Here is a 12,069-nt window from a genome sequence, read left to right as displayed (position 1 = left end):
TTAAATACCTATTCTGGGTGAATAGGACAAGTACAGTTGACATTTTCCTTTTGGTGTGTGTTTCTACAATACCCACGCAGCTGCTATCACTGTCTCGTTACAATGACTTACTCCTGGGGTGACGGAGGGGGCTCAGTGGGTTAAAGCCTCTGCCTTCGGCTGGGGTCATGATTGCAGGGTCCTGGGATCGAGCCCCGCATGGGGCTCTCTGCTCAGCGCGGAGCCTGCTTCCCCCTCTTTCTCTGCCTACTTGTGATCTTGGTCTGTCAAGTAAATAAAATCTTTAAAATAAAATAAAATTACTTACTCCTGGGGCACCTGGGTGTTGCAGTCTGTTCAGTTCCGATTCTTGGTTTCAGCTAGGGTCGTGATCTCCGGTTGTAGGATCAAGCCCTGAGTTGGGCTCTACGCAGAGCACGGAGTCTCTGAAAAATCACTTCCTTTCCCTCTGCTCCTCCCGCCCTTCATGTGCTCTCTCTCTCTCAAGTAAGTATTTTGAAAAGATTATTTACTCCAGTGGTGAAACCCTTAATGAAGCCTTTGTAATGTCTCGGACACCACCAGGAGTCCCGGTCTCGCAGCTCAAGAGCGTGGGAGGGGGAGCCAGACACGTGCATCTTCCGTACTTGTCCGCAACTGAGCAAACCACATTTGTGGTGACCGGAGTCTTCCTTGTGGGAATGACTTTACGACTCGGTGCTCCAGGCATAACCGCCTTGAGGAAATTCCTAATTTCTGGAAACGGTGCTTCTCAGTGTGTGTTGTCCAGAGAGCGCTGAGGCGTTTTCCCAAAAGTCCGTACTAGAATGGAACCGTCCCCGCCTCATTCCTTCCTGCTGCGAATGGCGCCGAACAGGAAGCCCCTTCCCGCGGCGGACGCGAAAGTGGTCATGCTTCACTCGGTGGAGCTGCCTTGTGTTAATCGCGCTGGAGGAAGGACCGGCCGGGCCTTTCTCTTTCCTTCAGAACACGAGCGTTCCTGGGGACCTGCGCCCGGCTGACCCAGGTCGGTGGCTGTCTCCCATCAGACGGCCCTGCGACGCCCCGGGCACGCGGCAAGCCTGGTTGCACTTCCGGCGCAGCTGGTCCGGCTTCCGGTCCCAGGCGCGTGCGCAGCGCGCGCAGCCCTGCTGGGACTGGGGGAGGGAAACGCACGGCGGTGCGGCGCTGTGGAGCGCGACAAATATTCCGTCCAGGCTTTACAGGGACGAGCACTTCTAGTTCTTCCGACCCCTGTCGGAAGGGGCTTTCCTCTACCGTCCTCAGTTCACCAGGATGAGCAGTGATCGTGTGGGTCTCGCTCACTAACAGGGTCGATACAGCTGCACTGAGCTGGGGAGCGTGGAAGGTGTGCGTCGCCACCACGTTTTGACGTCACCACTGGTGGGAAAGAGTCCATATGTGACATTTTCCGTGGAAATCTCTTTTTCATAGCAGGACCATGAAATCCTGTTTCGAATGTTTTACAAATTGTTCACCTTTCCATGTACCCAGAGGGAGTTTTCCTTGTGACTTAATGCTGCTTTCGCTTCCAGTTCTCAGAATCTGAGAGCGAAGTTCAGGGGTGCCCGCGTGATGATTTTCGTAGGCTCTGAATCCATACCTGTTCTGTGTCCCTGAGTGGTTGGCCAGTCATATGTGGCCAAACAAGGGACATAGGAAGGTCCAGGGAGGCAGGTGATTAAACTCAGGTCCTAGAGGGACAGTCAGTGCTTATAAAGAAGGGGTGACTTGGGAGCACCAAGGGAGCATGCAGGAGTGGGAGGGTGGGAAACAGCGTGAGGACATGTGGGCAAGTGCCTGCAGTGTCTACACCGATGTGGACTGTCCCTGATTGCCTTGAGCTGAGTGCGTAGCCCACGAGGGACGCTCAGTATCTTGCATCCGACACTGAACATAGGGTCTGGGAAAGAAAGGCTCAATTTGAATCATGATCCTGACTTGGTTCCTTTCTTGCTCAGTGGCCTTTGAAAAATCACCTGCCTCTGTAGGCCCCAGGTAGCTCACACAAGGAGATAAAAACAGTATCTGCTTTAAAGAGTTTGCTGAGGAGCAAGTGGGTGCATCTATGCTAAGTTCCTTTGTGGAGAACATTTAACGCACTGCCGGCCGTGAGTAAGCAAGACGTCCTCGCACCCATAGTCAGTGAGATCGCAAACATGGCCTCAGTGGAAGCCGTCTGGCCTGGAGTGGCCTGGAGCTCACTACTGGGCTGTGCCTCCCTGTCATTAAGCAGAGCCAGTTCCACCCACCTGTCCTCAGACGAGGCACTTCCTTGTCAGGGATGAGTCAAGGCATGTGATGACCATGTCAAGGTCCAGTCAGGAAGAGGCTAAAAAAGAGAGTCCAATCTCTGAAAATCAGCAAATATTCCCTGCCTCTAGCTGATGTGCCTGGTGCCGCTCTATTCCAGGTTTCAGTTGCACTGCACTCTTCTGGCTGTCTAGGTAAGAACTATTAAGTTCTTCGGGCGCCTGGGTGGCTCAGTCAGTTAAGTGTCTGCCTTTGGCTCAGGTTATGATCCTGGTGTCCTGAGATCCAGCCCCAACCAGGGCCACTTCTCCCTCTTCCTCTGCCCCTCCCCTGTGCTTTCTCTCACCTCCTTCTCCTTACTTACTTCATCTCTATTCATGTATGCACCTGACATTTCTTAGAAGAGTATCACACTGCAATTTCTTTTTTTCAAAGAGGAAAGAATTCTAGGGTTTGCCAGTAGTAATCACAATCACCAAGAAAGGGGGTTAAACGACACTTGAACATCTTTGATTTGCTCCATATCTGACACACTTTAACAGTATGGGGACACTGATCATTTGTTCTTTTTTTTTTTTTTAATTTGATTTATTTGAGAGAGATAACAAGTAGGCAGAGGCAGGCAGAGAGAGAGAGGGGAGGCAGGCTCCCTGCGGAGCAGAGAGCCTGACTTGGGGCTCAATCCCAGGACTCTGAGATCATGACCTGAGCAGAAGGCAGAGGCCCAACCCACTGAGCCACCCAGGTGCCCGTGATCATTTGTTCTTATGAGATAGATCCCCTACCATCCTTTCTGAGCAAAATTTTCAACTGATATTGATAGAATCCACAGTGTGTCGCCCATCAAGATTCAAATAGATCCCTCAAAAGTTCTCCCTAGAAAGGGCACTTAGGTGGCACAGTTTGGTGATGGACTTTTGGTTTTGGCTCAGGTCGTGATCTCAGGGTTGTGAGATGGAGCCCCAGGTCAGGCTCTGCACTCAGCACAGTCTGCTTTAGAGTCTCTCCCTCTCCCTCTGCCCCTTCCGCAACGTACTCTCTCAAATAAATAAATCTTTAAAAAAAGTTCTTCCCAGAATTAATCAATACCCTGTAAATAAAGCAGCTCTTCAAGGCATCAAAGCATAATAGAAGATTCTGAGGCTCAGGGCCTCATTATCCCTTGCACTAGTTTCTGAGAAACTCTTACTTTACCTGTGACAAAACGCAGCGGTCAAGGATAGTTTGTCTAGGATCTCCGAGCAACAAATCACATTGTTACGAACCTCCATAGGCTGCAGGTACTCCGCGAAAGGACAAGGCCGTAAAACCTGAAGGTCCCGAAGAAAGCCCCAGAGGTGAAACACAAGGAGAGCAGAGCTCAAAATCCAGAAGAAAACTTACTGCCAGTCTCCAGGCTGGGAGAGAAAGCAGTGAGCCTAGTAGGCTCTGTGAGTTCTGGTACCTGTTTGCTCACCAGGCTCGGAGTCTCTCGGGTCTACTGGTCCCAATTCTGATCACCAAATAATGGAAACTTAAAATATAAAAGTGCTAGCTACTTTACCAGCAAAACAGTGGGTTTATTTGGAAATAGCACAGAATTGCAATTAGGGACAAGCACCGTAGGCAGGTGCAGGAAATTTGGTGAGAGTGAAGGGAGTTCCGCTGTAGTGGCTTTTCATTGGCTGAGCTGTTATGGCCTCCCATTGGCTGGGCTGTTGCTAGGGCGGAAGAAAACCTCCTCCCTCCAGCTGGGGGGAGAGTGTCTGCACTTAAGGTCCCTCTCCCCGAGTTTGGTGTAGCGTTGGGAAGTGATAGGGTGTGAGAGCCGCCCCCCGCCCCCGCTGGCTTCCCAACTTTATGCTAAAGGAGGTTTCTATTTTCACAAAGGTACACACCCGGGAGTGAAGTTTTGGGTTATATGGTAACTCTTGTGATTAACTCTGAGAAACCACTGTGTTTTCAACAGTGGCTGCACCGTTTATGTTCCCACCAGTGTGTGAGGGTTCCTGTCTCTCTGCATCTTTGCCAAAATCTATTTTTCATTTCTTACTAAACAGTAGCCATCATGGTTGGTATGAAGTGATAGCTCATGGTTTTGATTTGCACTTCATAAATCACCTACTGGATTGAACATTTTTGAACAGGGTTGGCTTGAATTGAAAGCTTTTTTATTCTGAATTCTAGACCCTTATCAGATAAAAGAACTTCAGTAAATTGATAATGTATAGATCTTAAATCCTTATGGAGATGATTAGTGAAATTCCTGTACATGTTTATTTGAACATATTAAGGGAAAACTGCTAATTTTTAGGTATGATAATGGCCTTTGGGTTTTGCTGAAAAATTACATTCCAAAATATTCATGGATTAAATAGTAGTATCAGTTTCTTCAGAATTGTCTGGTGAAAAATGAGGGGGGTGGACATAAAACCTGACAAATGAGGTAAAAGCAGGTCATGGATTTATAGTTTTATTATGCCCTTCAGCTGACCTTCCCCCCTTTGTATTGCAGTAAAATATACATAAAATGATACTTTAAAGTGTAAAGTTCACAAGTATTAAATACATTCACCTGTTTTGCAACCATCACTACCATCCATTTCCGCAGAACTCTTCATCAGGTAAAACTGAAAGTGTTCCCACTAAACACTGACTCCCCACTCTCCTTCCCTCCCCTGCCCCAGACCCCAGCCTCCACTTTTTTACTACATGTCTGTATGATTTTGACACTCTTAGTCATACGTGTAGAATCATATGGTATTTGTGTCTCATGGGTTTATTTCATTTAGGATAATGTCCTCAAGAGCCATCCGTCTCACTACACATTGCAATTTCCTTCCTTTTTAAGGTTGAAAAATAGCCCATTAAATGTATGGCCTCCATCTGACTCATCTGCTCATCCATCAGTGGACATGTGAGTTGCTTGCATTTTAGGTATTGTGGATAACGCTGATATGAACATGAGTGTACCAACATCTCTTCAAGATTCTGCTCTTAGTTCTGTTGGGTATATACCCAGAAGTGGAATTGCTGGATCAGATGGTAATTATTTTTTACATTTTTCAGCAACTACCATAGTATTTTGCACAGTGGCTTTCCCATTTTATCAACAGTGTATAAGGGTTCCAGTTTCTCCACATCCTCATCAACATTTGTTTCTTGTTTGCTTTTAGAAGCAACCCCATGGTGTTTGAAGTGGTATCATATTGTAGTTTTAATTTGCATTTCCCTAATGATTAATGATGTCATTTTAAAAAAGATTTTATTTATTTATTTGACAGAGATCACAATTAGGCAGAGAGGCAGGCAGAGAGAGAGAGAGGAGGAAGCAGGCTCCCTGCTGAGCAGAGAGCCCGATGTGGGGCTCGATCCCAGGACCCTGGGGTCATGACCCGAGCCGAAGGCAGAGGTTTTAACCCATTGAGCCACCCAGGCGCCCCTGATGTCATGTGTTTTTTAATGTGCTTATTGGACATGTATGTATATTCTCTAGAGAATGTCTGTTGAAGTCCTTTGTTAATGTTTAATTAGGTTTGGGTTTTTGGGTTGTTGCATTTTAGATGTTCTTATTCTGGGTATTAGTCTCATCAAATATGTGGATTTTTCAGGTATTTTCTCTCATTCTGTGAGTTGACATTTTACTATGTTGATACTGTCTTAGATGTACAGAATTTTCATGAACCCAATTTTGTCTATTTTTTCTCTTTTTTAAAGATTTATTTGGCAGAGAGCACAAGCAGGGGGAGCAGCAGGCTCCCCGCTGAGCAGGAAGCCCAATGTGGGACTCGATCTCAGGACCCTGGGATCATGACCTGAGCTAAAGGCAGACGCTTAACCGTCTAAGCTACCCGGGTGCCCCTATTTTATCTTTTGTTACTTGTGACTTTGCTGTTATTGTTAAGAACTCACTGCCACATCCAGTGTTACGAAGCTTTTCTTCTGTTTCCTTCTAAGAGTTTTATTGTTGCAGGGCTTACGTGTAGGTTCTTGATCCATCTTGAGTAATGTCTGAATATGTTATTAGGTGAGGATTCCACTTCATTCTTTTCCATGTGGATGTCCAGTTTCCCAGCACCATTTATCGAAAGACTGTCCTTTCCCCACTGAATAATCCTGGCACACTTACCAAAATCAGTTGACCAGGGGCACCTGGGTGGCTTAGTCAGTTGAGTGTCTGCCTTCAGCTCAGATCATGATCCCAGGATCCTGGGATTTAGCCCCACATCGGGCTCTCTGCTCAGCAGGGAGCCTGCTTCTTCTTCGCTCTCTGCCTGTTGCTCCCCCTGCTTGTTCACAGGATCTGACAAATAAATAAAAATCTAAAAGAAAAGAAAAAAACAAACCACACAACTGTATTTAAACCATGAACATATGATGTCTTTCCATTATTAGATCTTTTCTTTCAGCAATGATTTGTCGTTTTACCTTGTATGAGTCTTTTGCCTCAGTGGTTAAGTCCTGAATATTTTATTCATTTTGATGCTATTTTAGTTAGAATTGGTTTTGTAATTTTCTTTTCCTATTATTTATTGTATTTAGAAATGAAACAAATTTGTGTGTTACCTTTTTATCCTGATACTTTGTTAAACTCATTTATTTTTAAAGGCTTTGTGTGCATAAGTGGACTCTTTAGAATTTTCTGTAAGATGTACAGATATAATTTTTATTCCTTTCCAAGCTGGATGCTTATTTATTTTCTTTGCCTAATTACTCTGGGTATAACTTCTGTACCATGTTAAATGGGAGTGGTGAAAGTCATTCTTATTCCTGATCTGAGAGAAAAAAGGCTTTCAGTCTCACCATGGAGTGTGATGTTCTCTGTGGGTTTTTCATATATGGATTTTATAATATTGAGGTCGTTCCCTTCTACTTAGCTGATGGAGTGTTACAAAAGGGTGTTGGATTTCATCATGTGCTGCTTCTGCATCAGTTTAAGGTAATAATTTGATTTTTTACCTTCATTCTGTTAATGTGCATGGCGTGGGTTCGTTTTTGACGCTGAACCATCCTTGCTTTTCAGTAGTAAATCCCACTTCATCAGGGTGTGCAGTCCTTTCAGTTTGCTGCGGAATTCTATCTGCTAGTATTTTGCTGGGGAGTTTTACACACAAATTCATATGGGCTACTGGTGTGTAGTTTTGTTTCCTTGTAGAATCCTTGGCTTTTCTATCAGGATGATGCTGGTCTCATAGCTTAAGAGGTGTTCTTTTCTCTTCAATTTTTCGGGGAAAAATTTGATAAGTATTAATATTCTTCTTTAAATTGTTTGGTACAATTCACCAGTGAAGCCATCAGGTTCAGGACTTTTCCTTGGGAGGGTTTTGATCACTGATTCAATTTCTTTATTAGTATAGCTGTTTGGATTTTCTGTTGCTTCATGACTGACTCTCAGCAGGTTTTGTGTTTCTAGGAATCTGCCTCTTCCATCTCAGTTGTCCAATTTGTTGCTGTACATTTCTTCATGTTCTTCTGTAATCCTTTCTGCTTCTGTAGCCTCAGTAGCAATGTCCTCACTGCCTTTCTGATTTTAATAATTTGAGTCTTCTCTTTCTTAGTCCGCCTAAATGTTTGTCAGTTTTGTTGATCTGAAAGAACCAAGTTTTAATTTTTTTCTCTTTAATTTTCTCTATTATTTTTCTATTTTCCTTTTCATTTATCTCTGCTCTAATCTCTATTATTTCCTCCCTTCTCCTAGGTTTTGATTTGCTTCTTCTTGCTCCACTTCTTAGGTTGTGAAGTCAGATTGTTGAATTGAAGTCTTGTTTTTTCTTGTTTTTTAATATAAGTATCTGTAGATTATAAATTCTCCCTTAGCAATGCTGTTGCTATACTCTGTATGTTTTGGTAAGTTTTATTTTCCTTTTCATTTCTCTCAAGTACCTTTAAATACCCCTTGGGATGCCTCTTCTCGTGCACTGGATTAAAGTACGATAATTACTGTTACTGTCCAAGAAAAGGCACTGCTGCTGAGGGGAACCATACGCTCTTAAGGTTGATGATAAGGTTAAGGTCTGTGCTGTTAAAAAGTTACCACATCCATCCATGCACGTCTCTGAGTTTGAAAAAGGTGGTAACAATTTGAAATACTTGAAATACTAAAATAATGAGAAAATAATAATGTTTCAAAGAGTATTTAAGTTGAAACTGGAGAATGAGTAGTTTTTATGTTCTCCCCACGTATGTTTCTCTTTGGTGTTTTACAAAGAAAGTGGTCAGACTGGGCTGTGCAAGAGAACCAGTAGTGGGTGACTGAGGGACATTGGGTGGCTGGGCACATGATGTACCTTTGGTAGTTCTGACACTGTTGTATGTGATTGTGCAAGTGTTGAGCTGACTGTATGGCTCTGGGGATTGCTGTGGCTTGTGACATGGATCCTGCCATTGTTTCCAGCCTTAGAGACCTGCTCCCTAATGGGAGCAGGTGTGCATCTCCAGTGGTGCTTCTCAGGAGGAGGACACATCTGTTCTTGAGGTGGGAACTTCAGAGCTGGGAGAGATCTCAGGACGGGCGCTGGAGAAACACACTGCTGGTGCCCAAGGATAAGGATGCCCCAAACAGGGTCCCACTGGGAAGACTGGCTGGTCTTTTGTCTTGTAGCCACAGCATTCCCAAAGTACAGGACTCAGCACATGGTCACAATCATTGCCAAGATTTCTCACAGGGAAAGGATAAGAGGAATAGGCCCGTGGGCCCACGTTGGGAAAGCAAGACACAAGCCCCCACTCTCATCCAGACCTTTCCTGTGGAAGGGCTGTATGGAAGAGGAATAAAAGCATTTCCACACAAAAATGTTTTCCTACCACTTTCCCAGACACATCCCATTTAAGATGAAATGTTAAGTCTTCAAAAACAGATTTGCACAACCTTTCATTCATTTTGTCCTGATGTGGCCCAGAGATGAAGATGTTTCTGGAGATGTCGCCATCACCTTACTACAGTGTCTGCTCCAGGAAAAAGGGGAGGGAAGGCGGCTCAGGCTGCCAGGAAGCAGAGCACAACTCCGCAGGGCATCAACCCCATGAGCCCGATGTCAGGAGTGGGTGGAGAGGCCACTGTGCCTGAGCTGTGCTCTCCCCAAATGAACAGCTTTGGGTGGGAATTACAATCAGCAATACAACAGTGTGTATCAGATGACTGCGGTACTGTTTATGATATTTGTAAACATTAAACATTTATGTCCATTTACTCCATCCATCCTGGTGCAAGAGGCATAAACAAAGACTGCTAAACCCACTTTTCTTAATCACTGAACATTTACTCAGACCCCTAGTAGTAAAGTCAGCATTTATAGTGTTAACATTACAGCCGCCAATCAAGATCCCGGCTGGAATGCAAGAGAGGCCAGTGGAGTGGCCCACTGCAGCCAGAGCTGGTCACGAATGCAGCCTGCAGTTCGGCTACCAGGATGTTCCTACACCCACACCCATGTGCAAAGCACTGGAAAGCCCTGCTCTGTGACGGCCATTGAGTCATAAGTGCATACCGCATGGCCTAAACCTTTTAACCATCAAGAAATGAAGCGTGAAATATGTTCCTACCTCCACTCCCCGTGGTTCTTATTATAATTGGAAGACGCACCTTAGCAATAGCCATCATGGAACCCAGAAGGACAAGGTCTATTACTCGCAAGTCCTGGGAAGTACACAGCACACCTGGGGCCACTCAGCAAGGCTGTAAGAGAGTAAATGAAGACCTGGTGTTCTGCCTATTTTGGGGTCAAGGGTGGGATGCCCCGGGTTTTGCAGGTTGACTCTTTAGTAGGAACTTCACTGGTGGAGAGTGGCCTGCTTCTGTACCGGGTGGCTCTGCTGGTAGCCGCAGTCTACAGCCAACTACGTTGAGTCCACATGGAGGTCTCTGACACAGAAGCCGCAGCAGTGCAATGCTGTCAGGTGCTGCGTTATAATCTGATGCTCACTGTCACGCACTTACACTACAGTACACTATGTAAGAGTTAAACTCTGTGTCACATAAAAGCACACTTCACACTACTGTAGCACAAATAAACTACCAAGAAAGCAAATGGTATTAATTGAAAAATCAGGCAAAAAAACAAAACACTTTTCAAACTTCCACACCCTCGCTGAAGGAGGACTTAAGAGTTCTTACATGAGCACTTATTTGTGAAAGAACCGGAAACTCACTATTTAGGGGTCCAGTGTTAAATGAGGTAATGACAAACACAATACCATGTTTATAACTTCTATATTTCCTTCCCAGAGTATAATACATGAATTAGTGCAAGATATTCCAACATTACTTACAGTTACCGAATCTTTCTCTAGAAAGCATGGCCTAACAGAGATTCTTCCAATATTATGTGCATTTCTGGGGCTGCTACCCAGTGTGCATCCTCATGTGGTTTCGAAAGGATGAGGGCCACTTAAAGGCTTTCCCACATTGTTTATATTTGTGGGGTTTCTCTCCAGTGTGCATCCTCACGTGCCTTTGTAATGATGAGGACCAACTAAAGGCCTTCCCACATTGTGCACACTCATAAGGCTTCTCTCCAGTGTGAGTCCGCACATGGCCTTGGAAGGATCTGAAAGAAGTGAAGGCTCTCCCACAATTCTCACATTTATACAGTTTCTCCTCAGTGTGGCTTCTTACGTGTTCTCGAAAGGTTGAAGGCCAACTGAAGGCTTTTCCACACTGTTTACACTCATAAGGTTTCTCCCCAGTGTGGGTTCTCATGTGCCCCTGGAAGGACTTGGGGGAACTGAAAGCTTTCCCACAGAACTCACAGTTATACAGCTTCTCCCCAGTGTGAACCCTCACATGTACTTGGAAGGTTTCAGGCCAACTGAAGACTTTCCCACATTCCTTACACTCCTAGGGCTTCTCTCCAGTGTGTGTCTTTTCATGTCGTTGGAAAGACTGGGGATAACTGAAGGTTTTCCCACACTGTCTGCACTTATAGGGCTTCTCTCCAGTGTGTGTTATCATGTGTCTTTGAAAGGTGGAAGGATAAATGAAGGCTTTCCCACATTCCTTACACTTATGTGGCTTCTCCCCAGTGTGGGTTCTCGCATGTCTAGTAAGACTGGCAAACCCGTGGAAGGCTATGCCGCACTGCTTGCATTCATAAGTTTTCTCTGCTGTGTGACTCTTTTTATGTTGAACAAGGGAGAACAGATGTCGAAAAGTTTTCCCACATAACTTACACTCAGAGGGCTTCTCCCCAGTGTGTGTTATCATGTGCCTTTGAAAGACGGAGGGATAAATAAAGACTTTCCCACATTCCTTACACTTGTATGGCTTTTTTCCAGTGTGAGTTCGCACATGCCCAGTAAAACTGGAGAACTCATGGAAGGTTTTCCCACACTGCCTGCATTCATAGGTTTTCTCTGAAGTATGAATCTTCATATGTTGAGTGAGAGAGTAAGAATGGTGGAAGGCTTTTCTGCATAACTTACATTCATAGGGCCTCCCTCTGTGTGTGTTACCACGTGTCTTTGAAAGATTGAGGAATAAATGAAGGCTTTCCCACATTCCTTACACTTATATGGCTGTTCCCCAGTGTGTGTTTTCACGTGTCTAGTAAGACTGGAGAACTCTTGGAAGGTTTTCCCACACTGCTTGCATTCATAGTTTATCTCTGGAGTGTGCATCCTGATATGTTGTGTGAGAGAGTAAAATAAGGAAAGGTTTTCCCACATAACTTACATCCGTAGGGCTTCTCTCCAGTGTGAGTTCTCAGGTGTGTGCCACAAATGCAAGCCTGCTGGTGTTCCTGACACAGGTGTGGTTTTTGTCCACAGTGAGATCTGACGTGCCTTTTAAGGGAAGAAAGATGCATGAAACCTTTCCCACACTTGGTGCATTCATAGAGT

The 12,069-nt window shown here is 45.0% G+C and overlaps 1 protein-coding gene across 1 annotated transcript; it reads right to left on the bottom strand.

The window, feature by feature from the left end:
* Nucleotides 1-9,688: 9,688 nt before the first annotated feature.
* Nucleotides 9,689-11,602, bottom strand: LOC116882828 (zinc finger protein 555-like). The gene has a single exon (XM_032883459.1). It carries the CDS (start codon nt 11,600-11,602, stop codon nt 11,069-11,071), a length of 534 nt encoding a protein of 177 aa, XP_032739350.1. The 3' UTR covers nt 9,689-11,068.
* Between the last annotated feature and the right edge of the window lie 467 nt (nt 11,603-12,069).

This window comes from Lontra canadensis, unplaced genomic scaffold (genome assembly GCF_010015895.1).
Source record: "Lontra canadensis isolate GAN:19392208 unplaced genomic scaffold, GSC_riverotter_1.0 scaffold88, whole genome shotgun sequence".
Lineage (NCBI taxonomy): Eukaryota > Metazoa > Chordata > Mammalia > Carnivora > Mustelidae > Lontra > Lontra canadensis.
Note: the sequence above shows the minus strand (reverse complement) of the source record. Positions and strands in the feature narration are given on the sequence as shown.

Coding starts and splice junctions, on each gene's coding strand:
- LOC116882828 (XM_032883459.1), bottom strand. CDS start 11,602: ATGAAGATTCATACTTCAGAGAAAACCTATGAATGCAGGCAGTGTGGG.